The following is a 14656-nucleotide window of genomic DNA, read 5'->3' as shown; positions in this document are numbered from 1 at the left end:
CTGCAAAGTCTCTCCAAGCATTGAAAGAGACTAACTGTTGGCTACAGATATTGTTATAACTTGGAAATAAATACCTTAATACTCACTTATAGATCTGCACAGCACCTTCAGCAGCATATAGATAGATTACAAAAGACTTAACAGATGCACATCATATGAGGCAGTTAACGAGACTGGGCTCAGGCCATTAAGAGTTTCTACTTCGTCAGTTATATCCAAATACACAAAAGAAATGACATGACACACAATGCAAGATGTAGGATTTTATTTTTAAATAACCTACATTTGATTGATGGCAAATCCATGGTAAAAATATAAGATAAAACAGAAGAAAAATAAGTCCACATAAGAGACAAATCAGTGTCCATTTTATAGAGAATTCGGGAATCCAGTCTGATGAGGATTCTAAGCAAACAAAATTCACATTAAAATTCTCTTTTAAAGTCCTTTTTCTCCTCAATACTGAAAACACAAAAGCCTTCTATTTTTTTTCCAGGCCAGTTAGGAATCGTTTCGTACAAAATAACAGGACCAATGCAGTTTGTTCCAAGTGTTTAAAAACACCATTTTTTTTTTGCAGCCACTACTGCAAGACTGTAGCAAACATTAAGAATTTACCTTAAAATTGGCTAAAATTCAAGATTTCCCTGAACATAGTATTTCTAGATTTGTTTTTTTCATGGATGTTCTAGAATGGGAAGTGGGATTAAACAGATACATAGAACAGGAGTCCACAAGTGATAAATATTGCTCCTATTTTGGTCTCCATTGCACTTCATATCCACATCCAAAACCAAGAAAAAAAACAATCAGTAAAAAATGCAATATTCCTAAAAACCTTAAAATAGTATCCGTTTCAGGCTACCGATAGATCAAAGGGATTAAATATCAGGGGACAAAAAAAAAAAAAAAAAAAAAAAAAAAAAAATTCACATTTCCAGAGAAGAAAAAATGTTCAGCTCCCTCCCACCCTCTGGAAACCCCCCAAAAAAGCAAGCTCACATTTAATCTTGCCACAACATTTAAGTATTAAAACCAAACCTTGGTTATTGGTCTGTTTACTTCACGTTCAGTGGGTTAAAAGGAGTTAAAAAGAACTCCCCGAAGCTGCCAGAAATAAAGGACTGTCTAAAGATAAGCAGAAGGAGTAACCTGGGAAAGGGGATATGTCCAGATAAAAAGGGGACAGGTATTTATTAAAATAGAAGTTATTGCAAAATTTAATGTTAAAAATTTTTCTATTTTTTTTTTTGCTTTTTCCTCTTTTTTCTCATTATTTTTCTTCCTATACAGTTTTTTTTTTACATTTTTTTTTCTCATGTGCCTGGTGCAAGCCTCCCCTCTTAAAACAAAAAAAAATAATGCAATCACTATTTCAGGTATTTCCATTTTGTACATATGTATATATTCTTGTCCATGGGACAATACTAAAAGGCAGCAAGGGGACTTTTTGTTTTGTTTTCGAAAGATTCACCCAGAGTCATTCTATCATGTTAAACGTAACCTTATTTTTCACAAGTGATCTTCTTCCCCTTAATTGCTGCATATCCCCTTCCCATTAAAAAAAATAAAATAATAAATTAGGTAAAACGTAAGGCTCGCAGCACTCTTGAGTCTTTTCCGAGGCTACATCCAGGCATAAAATAAAGTTAAAATTAATCCTAAAAACTTAAGTCACATTCTTCCACGCATGCATTAAAATTCATAGTCTTCCTCTGTCATGTCAATAGCCCAGGCAAACTTCTCTCGCTGGGTTTTGTTGTAAATCTTCTCAATGGGAATACCAAACTTTTTGCACCTGCAGATAAAAGGAGAAACCCCAGAAGATCAGTGTTGGGAAGAAACCATGACGGATTTATGACCTTCATGTCACATGGACTTCAAGTGGAACGAAGTCAAAAATCCTACAATTAGTGTTCTCCATCTCGGATTCCTTTCCTCTGGGCGGACTATTCTACAAGGCTTAATTCCACCACAGGAGCTAAGTGTTGCCGTCTTCAACTTACAGAACGTTTGATTTGTTTAACCCAGGTCTGGACTGATTTGGGTAGAAAAAGAGGTGCAAGAAATAACGTAGACCCATAGCAATCAATATGAAAATGACAAAGTTAGAAGCTTCATGTAAATCTAGGAGCCACTGCTGCCTGGCCCCTAGGATAAACCCTTGGCTTAACCATCACCAGAGTCCCCCTAGATCTAAAGAACGGTTTTATTTGCTTGCTTTGTACCATCTGTAACCCACTAGAAGAAGCAAGCCAACGCCTTGAAAGCTACAGGAAAGTCCATCTCATACACCATTTATAATATTTCCAGACACATGTACATGGTTAATGGAAGATTTTAACATGCAACGCAAGGAGGTCTTACCAAGCTACAGAAATCCGCGGGTCCAGGTAGTTTAATTTGGAGGTTCCGAGAGCAATCTGTTTGTTCTCCTCTCTGTCTGTGGCTTGAACCTCCAACTTCATCAGCTGCTCCTCTATCCTTTGTATGGCTTTCTTCTTGCTCTCCACCATTCTGTATTGGTCAAAATTTTACATTTATTATTGTATTTTTAGCAAAAATGTAAAAGAGCACCAAGAACTGAAAAACTATGCTCTCCAACAGAAAAAAACTGGCACAAAAGCAATTGACTTGGGATTCACGTATCTGATTGCCCCTAACAGGCAGATAATTGCTTAGGAGGGACAAAGCGGACAATAAAATTCAACAAAAAAACAAAAAAGTATTCGCAAGCGACCTTACTTTTTAGACTTTTCGTCCCGTTTCACCTTGGCGTCTGCTTTCGCACTCTTCAACTCTCTCCTGGCATCTGCCAACTGATCTTTCTTAGCATCAATCTGGATGGGTGAACAAGGCATAAGAGAATGACCTTTCCACCAACACTGATCCCCATAGACCAAGTTGGAGAAATCTGGCAAAGCTAAACTACGTCTGCCATTGCACCCACCTTTGCTTGGAGGTTCATCATAGACTTCTCGAAGGTTTTGGGAGGGGCGCGCTGATGGTTACACAGAATGGCTACTGCTCGGTTGGCACGGTTGTAAGACAAGATTTTGGCAGCAACATTGTCATCCGCTGTGAAGAAAAAGTCAAAGGAGAACGTAACACCTATATCCTCTGTTTTCTATAATAATTACAGAGATGCTATGATTGTTAACGCAATAAAGTCAAGTAGACTGAGCAGCATTTCAGCTTACTGAAGGCATATGGAGAGAAGCGAGAGGATAGAGTTGATGGTTGGGTGTGGGGTTGGGGTAACCCATGTTCTATTTGGCATTTTCTATTCACTACAGACTCGTGTAACTACTAAACCCTCAGAAAATTCACACAGGCTGGCTGAGGCTCATAGAGGCCTCTCCAACTACTGAGTGGTTATCTTATTAGAAGGTATGATATATCACAAGCCTGTTCCCTGGTAGCAGGTATGCCTCCATTAGACAAATAAATGAGCCCCCTCCACCACTGGATAAATATCCTTACCGTTGGTTAGTTCCTTAAGTTGCTGCTGTAGGGTAATTGAGGCGTTGTATGTCCTGAATACTTTGGCTGTGAGTCCTTCCATCAGGTCCTGGAGATGCTTGTTCAAGATGGTTGTCTAAAAATAAAATAGTGTATAATATAGTATAAATTTACATGCATCGGGCTACTGAGCCGATACCATAAGCTTCAGGATGTAGGCAGCCTATAGGATTCACTATACAAAGCCAAGGCATAAATAGAAAGGAAAGAAACCTACATTGAGTCTGTCAAATAAGTCATCTTCAGGCTGCTTGTTTTCCATAAAGAGTTGCAGATTTTTGAAGACCTGGACACAGACAAAGGACAAAAGAAGTTTATTACATAAAGAAGCAGATTAAGAATACACATTACGGATTCTAGTTATCAAATGTACTTTAACCGCCAGTGCTGGGGTCTGTAATGCATTTAAATAAATTTAATTTGAACAGCCCATTTGAATTTAAGACAACCAGATTAACATAACTCACCCAGACCCCGGCTTCAGTTACAGGCCTATTTGCTTACCCTTTTCTCCACAGGCACCTTGTTGTAATAGCGGATGGAATCTTTACCGGGGAAATCAAATTCTACCACGTACTCCTGGCCGTCTATCTCGGGATGAAGCTTTATGTGTTCGACGCGCAATGAGCAACAACCCACGGTATCCGCAGTCTCTCCTTCCTCCTTCTCATTGCCGGCTCTCAGGGCAAGCTGGAAGAGCAAGCGGTCAGGGTCAACGGTGACAAAACCTCTTTCATAGCTCATCGCTGAACACATGAAACCACAACCTCACCTTATCAATGAAGTAGAGGGCCACTGATCTCTGTCTGGCTTTCATCTCTTTGGACTTCCAGTCTTCCCGGTAGGTATTCCGGATTTTGTCGACACACATCTTCAGCCTGCGGGCAGTTTCGTATTTCTGCCAGTCCTTCTCACCCTGCCAGAGTAAAAGATAAACGATGGATGTTTAATATCTGCAGAAGCTTGCGTTTCTTTTCTGTTAAGGAAAGTTGATACTGGACTCCCTTACCTTGATACGGGAACTTGGGTTCAGCATTATGTATTTTATTGACCCCTGGATGTTTTCAGTCCAAGACACCAGCCAGGTGACCTTGTTGTCATGGCGGACCTCCTTCCACTTGTGACCAGGAGGAGGAGTAGGAATCTTTGAGTCTCTAGAGGAAGCAAATATAGAGGTTTAGCATAAAAAAAACCCAGTGGTTACTGGTTGACCCAAGTTATGGTATTTAGAAAAGAAAAAAAAGTGAATTCAATACACCAAAGTCTAAGGCAGTTAGTCTTGTTGGACATACTTGCTACAGTTGATGATGATGTCCTCAGGCATAATTCTCCTCTTCAGTTTGCCCATTTTGGGGTGATCTCCTCGACCCCTGAACAGACCCGGAGGCTCAATGCGGAAGTTACCAATGCGTTCCTTGTGGTTGTCCATCACACAAAAGCCATACTCGTGTAGCAGCCGCTCATTCTCCTCCTTGATTTTCTGGTGGATTAAAGAAAGCCAGAAGGTAGATATTTTGTATATAACAGTGGAAGTGTTTTAAGTGAGCTACTTTAATTTTCATGACTCTACATAATCCAACTTTAAAATCTTGGAGTACAAAAATTGTCTAGGTACTTTAAAAGAAGAAAATAAAAAAATAATAAAAAAAAAGTTAAAAAGGACACGCATCTAGTAAGGTATCTTCAAGAACTTAAAGAATCTTTGGGTTTGTAGTTCTGCCAGATTGCTGGCTACCTGTGGTCCAGAACATCACTCTGGAGGTTTAAAGGGTACCTGTTTCTCCTCCTTAGACATTTGTTTCCTGGCTTCAGACTGTGCTTTGAAGTGCTGGCTCATGTCATTGAAATCACATTTGTTCAAGCTGACAATCAGATTCCGCTCCTCTGCAGTCATTTCCTAAAAAAATGGCAGGTGACAAGAAGCAGCAAGTTAGAGAGAGAGAGAGAGATCGACGTCAAAATGTAAAGAGTTGCATAAATAAAATAAAAATGTAATAGCGCAATAATGCAAACCTTTTTCCAGTCCTTGAAGAAGTTTTTCCTGAAGATTTCTTTTGTAGTGTACTCATGATCCAGCATTTTAGCGAAGAATGTGGCAACCTCTTCTGCCTTGGGGCTAAGCTTTACCTTTTCACCTGAGTTGAAAGTTGACAAGCCATAGTTAAACTTTAACACATGATCATTTGAGAATCCAAAATACTCACTAACCATTTATCAAATGAATGAAATCAAAAGCAAACCAAAGCCTGTAAATTAAATGGATTTTTGGCAAGTAAAAGTTTATCGCATTCCCATTAATTAAATGGAACAATTGGTGTCTTGCTGAAAAGCCCGAGATGGGACTCAAACGAGCATTTAATGAAGTAGCAGAGATGAATCTGCCCTGCAGAGCAGAGATAATGATCAAGGAGGTTATTGCCATATAGCGCAAGCAGCTGCCCATTCTTACCATCATAGTAAAATTTCACATTATCTGGGAGAGGTTCGTACGGTGGGGCAAACACCGGGCCTTTGTGTTCTAGGAACTTCCACTTGATGCCGTCAGCATGCCGTTCCTCCTCCCACCTATCGCAGGAAGCACAAGACACAGCTGTCAGCCAATAAGCATCTTCAATGAGAAGAAACAATGGCAATCTTACTCTAGAATTACCATTTCCACTTTTCCTCCTCCTCTTTCTTCACTTTCCTTTTCTTCCCATCTCCCTCGTGTCCTTTACCTTTGGTCTTGGGCTTGACATCCTTAAAAACAGAAGATACGATTACAAAAGCCCCTAAAAACATCTCCCAACCGATCACAGAATCCTCTTAACTTACATAAATATATGTCCATATATAAATCTGAATCCTCAATCATATCTTACCACGTCTTCTTGCTTCCGCTTTTTTCCTTTTTTGACATCAGCTTCTGCTTTGATTTTCTTGGGCTTGTAATCAAATCTGGGAGAAATCACAAAAAAAACAACCCAGTTATTTGGCTACAAAAGACACTGGCTGATCTACATGAACTTTCACCACTCTAACCACCTGGACCCCGACTACAAAGAGAGGTTCTTGCAGATTAAAGCAGAGAAGTAGCTACAGATGTTTTAATAACTTGTTTCAAGGGTCAGTGTATACTTTGTACCAGGAAAAAAAAAACAAAACAAAAAAACCCACATAGTGAGAAGGGTTTATTGTCCAGTAAGAATAAGCAACTTCCCTACAGCCCTCCCGCCATCTTCAGGTCCTTTTACTTACTCATCCTCCTCATCTTTTGGTCTTTTCATCTTCTTGGTATGTTCTTTGGGAGAGATGATGAAGCCATCATCTTCAGGCTCGTCCTTAATATGCGGTGGGCTTGAAGAGAAAGTGAGCCTTAGACTGGTTGGCCAAACCAGTAGAAACTACAGTTACCCACCCAATCCCAGCCTGCTATGCAGACCACCCCTAGTAACTAATATCATGCAGCTTACCCGGAAAAGCCATTTTCTTTCTTAATTTTTACGCTGGCACCAGAGGATTTGTTCTGCAACAAGAAATAACACTTAGCCAATGTGCAACAGTATCAGCTGTGATGACTGGCTTTATAGGAGCCAAACTATCATCTCCATTAGGGCCACCAGAGAAAACCAAACAAAGTTCCAATACCTTTTCTTCCTTTTTCTTCTCTCGGTCCTTATCTTTGTGCTTGTCTTTATGTTTCTCCCCATCCTTTTCCCGATGCTTCTCTTCTTTTTCGCGGTGCTTCTCGCCGTCTCGCTCTCGGTGCTTCTCCCCGTCTCTGTGTTTATCTTTATGCTTCTTTTCAGAGGGGTCCTTGTGCTCGCTGATGGGAGGAGAAACCAAAGGCCAAGTTATAAAGGACACACAATGTGTGTGTGAGGGCCATGCTGATGTGGACATCAGCATGAGACAAACATGTTTAAAAACTTTGTTCATTTTCAGTTGTCAACTATTCCTAATGATTAGTTATGGGCCAGAGCAGAGGAAGAATGTCCTTCACAAGTGTAGGGAGATCAGTCTGTCACTGATAAAGCTTACTGGGTAAACAGAAGATGCAAGATCCACCTAAAATAAGGTATGGGGAAGCACCGAGGAGGTTATTAGCTATGGCCTGGGCCGTGGAGAAAGGTCTCCTCACCTGTTGCTGTGCTTGGATTTTTCCCGGTCTTTGTCTTTCTTGTGTTCTTTGTGACGATGTTCTTTGTCTTTCTTATGTTTGTGAGAGTCTGTCAGGGGGCAAAAGGGGAAGAAAAGCCATTAAAAGAGGATACATGAATGGTTAGAACTGGGAATGGGGAAAGTTGGGTCAGATACTTCAAATTTACAGAGGACCAAGAATTCAGCCTTGGACCATTTTCTTTATGGAGAGACGACCAGTGTGTGCATTTTATATTAAAGGGGGACATACAATAGTGGGGTCTTAGAAAACAGAAGGGAGAGGGTACATATGATGAAATATTTATATATGAAAACATGTTTGGAGGGGGACACGAAAAACACAAACGGGCTCCTATATTTTTGACCCCTGCCTTAACATTCTAGAGCGTGTGGTGTAATAAATATATATTTCAGTGGAACAGCACCTTTAAAATGTCACATTAGAAGCCTGAATGTAAAATCCTTTATCATCCATGAAGTAACATAGGATGGTGGATTTCCATTGCCTCACACGTTTCAGAAGGTCAAATGCAACCGATCCAGCATGGATCTTCCGACAACGCAGATCTTGGTATAGAGTACTTTGGAAACTATGACCCCCCCCGTAAAAAAACCGTAAGACATGTCAGTAAGGAGTTAAATTGCACCAACACCTCATGATGAACTAACAAGAAGCTTTAATATGACAAGTGTGGGGTTTTTTTTGTATGAAACAGAGGGAAAAACGAGTATTCAACGTATGGTATTGTTATTTGTTTAATATTTTTATTTGATTTTATTACGCCAGAACTGTTCAAATAGTGTCTTCTCATGAGCCGCAAGAAGTATTACACAGAAGGGCACAAAACGTTGTTTTTTTTCACTCCAAAGTCCTGCTTAATCAAGGAGGCCCTAAATAAAACGTTCAAAAATGTATCCCATGCTCCTCCGTTCAAAAACTTTTGACCTGTGCATTCGAGGTATCCATGGCTAGAGGGCACAAAAGCCTGCATAACCAGCAAAAATGTTGTCTCCTTAAGATGTCGAACCCTTTGGCTATGGTTATGCCCAAGGAAACCCCTAGACCGGATGAACGTCGCATCAATAGTCTCCGGAAGCAAGGAAATAGATCTGGTGGCGTCAGGTGCAGAGATGACAACATGGTGGCCACCAACACCCAGAAGCAACCTGATCCAAAACAGTCTGCGAGACACTCCAGCTCCTACGTATCTAATACAGAATATTTAAACCACAAGACGTTTCAAAAGACAGACACAACAATCGAGAACTTCTAAGAACAGAATTTCCCGTTAATGTGCACCGAGCTAGGAACAGGTTCAGGTCTACTGCGCCAAAACACGGGAGATGTTAAGCATTTCCACAGACGCTGCAATCCATGGCTTCCATATTTATAGAAATGGATCTATTTAACTAAAACCCATTTATTTATGGACATGGACAACGCTCAGAATGTGTCCCTGCAGTCAGTACAGCAGCTTACTGAACGCCGTTCATCTCCAGGGCTCAACCCTTTATCTAAATTTCCAGGCCTGCTTATAAAGCTCCAACACATGCCATGACACTGTATAGTTGATCACATGCCATAAGCAGTGACATTTACTACTATGCATCACCTAGCAAACCCCAGCTCAACTGCCCCCTCCACCCCCAAATAGAGGCCCCTAGGCCAGAAGCAGCAGGTTCACAACCCTGTATTGAATCACTAGCCCAGCCTACGCTTCCAAATAACGCAGCCCTTCGGAATGGTATTAAAAATATAAAGTCTTAAAGCTACATAATTCATAAAATTGTATTATTTATAAACCTGAAAAGCAATCGGTAAATAAAGGCACTTAAAGCCTGATGACATGTGTGCTACGGTATGATGTAATAACGCAGGCAGCACTTTCTAGAAGTACCATTGGCGACCGTTCTAAATAAAGATACCACGGCAGGCGGCCGTCACCCTGTAAGCATCAGGAGGTGACGAAATGCTCAATTATCTAAAAAGGTAAGACTGTCGGCAAAGCAGCTCTGCAGAACGGGACCCCGCAGAGCGACTCGACGCGAACGAGAAGCTAGCAGCCAATTAGAAAGACAGGTTTCCTAATGGGGGATCCAGATCACGGACACACGCTGGGGCAGAAAGAAAGGACAGAACGCCAGCTACACTTCCAGCTGCGCTCTATGGTATCGGGAACACTAGTATCTCAAAGAAGGGTTACAGGGCGACAGAGTGAAAAGGGGTTTACTGGTATGTTAGAATCGTTACCGAGCGCTGCTACAGGTCCTCAAAGTTGGGCTGCTTCAGTTCTAAGGCTTGTGACGATGGTTTCAGACGAGAAAAATGAAGATTCTTTAATATAAACTTGAAGGGAATCGGTGCTCCGTTTGCACATCCGTAGTCCACACAGCTATCACACTAACCAATATGGTAGAAGGTCCATAAAGATTCTGTTTGCCTCAAACTAATGGGTTACCAGGCCATATAAAAAGGCCTACTGTGACATTAGTCATGACCTGCTAACTGGGCTTGGTACCCAGAGACTAGGCCATACAATGGATTTCTCCAACAGGCTGGACATTTACCCCTGCTCTAAGTAGACAACCCCCCCTATTACTTTGAAACCAAACCGGTAAAATTTTTCCATTCCTCCCAACTATTCCCCTTTGCACAGGACAGGTAGAGCCAAGCCGGATTCAGAACCGCAATACTGAGGATCCCATTTCATCCTGCGGCATCTGGGACCCCGGAAAATGTATACTGCACACGTGCACAGTAGCACGGCCAGTCTGAGTGACCCGCTACATCCGAAGCTCCTCCTATTCGCCAGGGGTAGAAGTTGGAGGGGGGGGTGTTATTCTAATACTGTGTATTTATCCTGCCAGTAGGGTACCTACCAATGCGAGCCAAGCAGATCTCTGTTACTTGAAACAGAAGTAAAAGTAAAGTTTTTGCACGGGCGTCCATGGCTTCCTCTTTTCTAGCGTGATTTACAGGCAGTGCCGTTTTATGTGTAGTCTTCCCCGGCCTGACTCCGGACACAGCAGGGGGTATTGCCGCTATCATTTGCCACTTTGACAATATGTGACTTGCACAGGGACACTTTACCTCATTTTCAATGCAACCGATGTGTCCTGATCGGCATGAGATCTAGCAGAGGACAATGGGTAGGCGAGCACACGCAAGTTACACACAGGAATAAAGTCAACACACCTTACAGCCAAAGGACGACAAGAGGACATAAAACGTTCCCGAAACAGATGAGCACGATGGCTCTTCCCATTCCTTTGTCTTGTGCGGTCAGTTATCGGTACTTTAGGGGGCAAGTGACTACTCATTCGGAGCTGAACCACAACGCACCTTTGAGTGAATAACTCCCTATACACTTCACCAAGTAATGCCCAAAAACAATTAGATGGTAGGAGCTCAGCCATTCAGTAAAATACAGAGACAACTAAAGTTCATAGACTCCCATCATGTAGAACATTTCTTAGGTACTTTCTCCATACTCACAGGCGTTAGGAATAAGAGAATGATTGTGGTACAACATCTGGCAAGTCTTGCCAAAATGGACCATACTACTGGAGGCCAGCGGGATAAAAAAACAAAAAAAAAAACATGGTTGTATACAAGCTTTAGAAAGTGGGATGATGCCTTTTTCCAAAGTCCCACGTTACTGCTGGACTATAACGGGATAGAAGTTCTTCTACTTATCAGACCAAAGAGGAACCAACTGTCATGGAGAGAATCATTGGACAGCAGCCCACCTCCATAAGGTGTTGGCAAGCTCTAGATTACCTCCCTGTTGCTTTTATCAGGAATCAGCTCAGCCTCTAAGTCACCCTGTTCTAGAAGACCAAGAGGTCTCCTCGACATCACGAGTTGTGTCAGACGTTCTCGCCAAGAAATAGCTTTGAGAATTACCCGACAAGTTACAGGAACCTAAAGAGGCCATAACCCTTCATCACCACGGATCTTATGAAGTAGCAAGTAATGCAAGGAGTTTGCAGTCTGTTGTAAAGTTCTAAAGAACTCCAAAACAGGTGGTAGGAGCCATCCTTATAGCGACAGCAGAAAGCACGACAACGCTTCGAATCAAACGTCCATCATAAGCCACTCACCACGCGACTACTCACAGCCACCACAAACGAACCAAGTGTCCCACCAAGTTTTAACCCCTAAAGCCGTCATTTCAGAGGAGCTTTCAAGCTGCTCTCACTGGCCTCAATTCACAAGTATTAAATTGTTTAAATTAATTAACTCGATTATGCATAATTTAATTTTTTGGGGTAAGTTTGGAAGTCTTCAAGTGATTTCCTATTGCCAAATTTTAGTAAAGGAACAAAAATAGCAAGTTCACAAAATACAGTTTATTTTTAGAGCTTCAACCTTCAGCAGCCACCTAATAACTTAACCAAAATGTGTATAATAATAATAATAAATATTAATAGAAATAATAATCTCAAGCACATATTTACATTATCCCATCAAGTTTATTTGTATTCTCAAAATTCAAAGTAAAAATAACTTTATATGTCTCCCATTTGTGTACATTTTGTCTCCAGCTATAAAGGAAAAACAAGTAATTTTTTTTATTTTTAATTAAATTTTGGCGCTCATATAAAATAAAATGTACAGCTATGACTGACTCCATATATTAAACGTGATGTGTAGGTAGAGGTTGTAGGAATGCCTGTACACAGCACACGTCTTCGTTACTCTTAACAGTTATTTGTTAAAGAAGCAGCTTTTCTGCCTTTTAATGGAGAAAACGGCTGGAAATGGCTTAAAAATACAAGTGTGAGCGAGTGTGGTGCTCGCAGGGTGTCAGCCATCAGTCAGCAGCCATGTCAGACCCGCAGCCCAGGCCCTGAGACACACACAGCCTCTCTCACACAGACACACGGAGAGAAAAAGAAAATGGCGCAGAGACTAAGTCCCCACCGACTGAAAGCCGACTTTCAGGCGAGGAAATCGAGGGCAAAACGAGGCCTGGGAGGGCGGGCGACACCGTCGTGGGGCAGATCGGTTCGGCCTGAAGGGATATAAGGGGTTCGATTGGGGTTATAACCCCGGGTTGAGGAGATTAGAGGGGCTGGAGGTGAACAAAGGGGCCGGTGAGCGAGCAGACGGGACTTAGTCTCTGGACGCCATGTCTGCCCTTTCTAGAGGAGGAAGGAGAGAAGGAGGAGGAGAGGGGGGGAGGGAGTGGAAGAAGAAAACAGGGACCCGGACCCCGAGAAAACCCCACAAAGAACACCCCAAATTACACACCAGACCCCTGACTACCGCCCCAGGCCCGGGGACCCCAGAAATACTCACCGTTTGCCCGAAATTCTGAATCGATCTGCGGAAAGGGAGACAGAAATAATCAGGGACTGACCTTACAAAGGGGAGGCTAATTACTGACAATAGGGGTGTCCATCGACACCCCTAAACTTGTACCCCCGGCTAATCGGGTGCGGTTCCTTTAAAACTACAAGCCTGGGGGGAGAGGGCCCTATAGATTAGTGTGGGGAGGCAAAGACCCCCTCTATACCCCCAGAGCCCTGCCATAAACCATTAATAGGGTTACTCATCTAGAAGGTGTTTGGGGGTAACAGTAATACACCTGATCTACCCCCCGATTTCACTAATAAGAGGGGTCTCCAGGTACCCCCAGCCCCTTCTCAATCCTTGTCTGATTATGTACAAGAAGTTACATTGTAGCCTGCAAAGTAAGTCAAATAGCTTATGTTGCAACAATAAGGGATCGAGAAGGAGAAAGTGCGGATTGGGGCAAATGGAAATGCACTGAATGTGCGTGGGGGCAACTAATAACTATAGTGCGGATACAATAGGAAGTTAGAATGGATCAAGGTGTGGAAAACTAGGGGCAAATCTGGTGATTTGGGGTCAAGTCGGGATCGGAATAATAGGGTTTGAGCGATGACATTATAGATGGTTACATTTTTCTAGGAAGTCTTTCATGGGATGGGGGTTGGGGAGGAATAAAAATAATCGAATGCTCTCCTGGTTAAGGATTTATATAGCAAACTGATCCAGAAACATTAAAAAGGATCTAGATTGTGTCTTTTAGGGGCTCCCCGGTGGGGGCTGCAAGAGATCTGATCAGCCATGTGGTTTGGGGTCAACTCTGTGGGTTTATTGGGGCAGCTGGACCTACCTGTAAATCGTTTTGGCCGTAATCCCCAGACATCCTCAGAAGGTGCAGGGGGGTTAAAAACCCAAGAGTTGAATGAAGGATCGCAACAGGAGCAGAGAAGACCCAGAGAATCAGACGGGCTTTTCTGCCGGTATCGTGTGGGTTTAGGGAGAGAGCCGGTCGGGGTGCGCCGAGAGCGGCAGCTCCAGCAAAATGAGAGTGGGCAAGACACACTCAGCGAATTGTGTAACTAAGTCCCTATTTCGTCTAAGTGCGCAGGCGCATGAGGATTTAAAAGGACAGGGAGGGATTTCCAAGTGAAGCCCCTCCCCTTCCGCCGGTCGGTCATCTGCTAACAGTTTAGATTTTAGAACGGCGGTGCAAGCCGGCCAGTTAGTAAGACGTTCGGTGACGTCGGGGGCTACTGCGTTGTCGTAGCAACCGCATTTGCTTCGCAGATTTATTGGGTTCGGCACCCTAATTCTATACTATTTAAATCAATACAATAAAAACTACCTGTTAAAACTGCCAAATAAATAAATAGTGTAATGCACAGTGTGCTATCTTGACATTTTTTTTATCTAGGGGTAGTGGGTAAGTGGAACAGCTTCCCAGCAGATGCTATCTATCTAGCTATCTATCGATCTATTGCTCTATAAGTCACCAGTATGGCACTGTACCAATCAAAACATGAATTACATACTCCTCCATGCCAAATGCATGTTGGCAGAGCTTTGATTTTATTCAGAAACTAATAAACTTTTTCGTTTCTATGGCGACAACCTATCAGTGCCTGCTTGTGTCACGTGATGTGTTCCGAGAAAAAAATATGTGTCAAAATATTACCTGATCTAATAATTATTATT

General features: G+C 42.3%; 1 protein-coding gene across 1 annotated transcript; it reads right to left on the bottom strand.

Annotated features, from left to right (window-relative positions):
* Nucleotides 1–1192: 1192 nt before the first annotated feature.
* Nucleotides 1193–14042, bottom strand: TOP1 (DNA topoisomerase I). Its single transcript, XM_053452916.1, has 21 exons — nt 13812–14042; nt 12968–12992; nt 7643–7730; nt 7150–7327; nt 6975–7027; nt 6760–6858; nt 6384–6459; nt 6173–6261; nt 5972–6087; nt 5536–5657; nt 5297–5419; nt 4815–5002; nt 4532–4676; nt 4295–4438; nt 4027–4212; nt 3740–3808; nt 3484–3598; nt 2951–3078; nt 2746–2840; nt 2368–2517; nt 1193–1798 (listed from the first exon to the last, which is right to left on the bottom strand). The coding sequence occupies exons 1-21, from the start codon at nt 13842–13844 to the stop codon at nt 1696–1698; spliced, it is 2325 nt and encodes a 774-aa protein (XP_053308891.1). The 5' UTR covers nt 13845–14042; the 3' UTR covers nt 1193–1695.
* Between the last annotated feature and the right edge of the window lie 614 nt (nt 14043–14656).

The sequence above is a fragment of the Spea bombifrons genome, chromosome 13 (genome assembly GCF_027358695.1).
Source record: "Spea bombifrons isolate aSpeBom1 chromosome 13, aSpeBom1.2.pri, whole genome shotgun sequence".
Lineage (NCBI taxonomy): Eukaryota > Metazoa > Chordata > Amphibia > Anura > Pelobatidae > Spea > Spea bombifrons.
Note: the sequence above shows the minus strand (reverse complement) of the source record. Positions and strands in the feature narration are given on the sequence as shown.

Bases quoted from the DNA above. Each gene is read 5' to 3' on its own strand.
- TOP1 (XM_053452916.1), bottom strand. From the start codon at position 13,844: ATGTCTGGGGATTACGGCCAAAACGATTTACAG. The intron at 6,088-6,172 runs GTAATTCTAGAG...TTCCTGCGATAG, and splicing joins GAGGAGGAAAAGTGGAAATG to GTGGGAGGAGGAACGGCATG. The intron at 3,809-4,026 runs GTAAGCAAATAG...GTCTGTGTCCAG, and splicing joins AGGTGCCTGTGGAGAAAAGG to GTCTTCAAAAATCTGCAACT.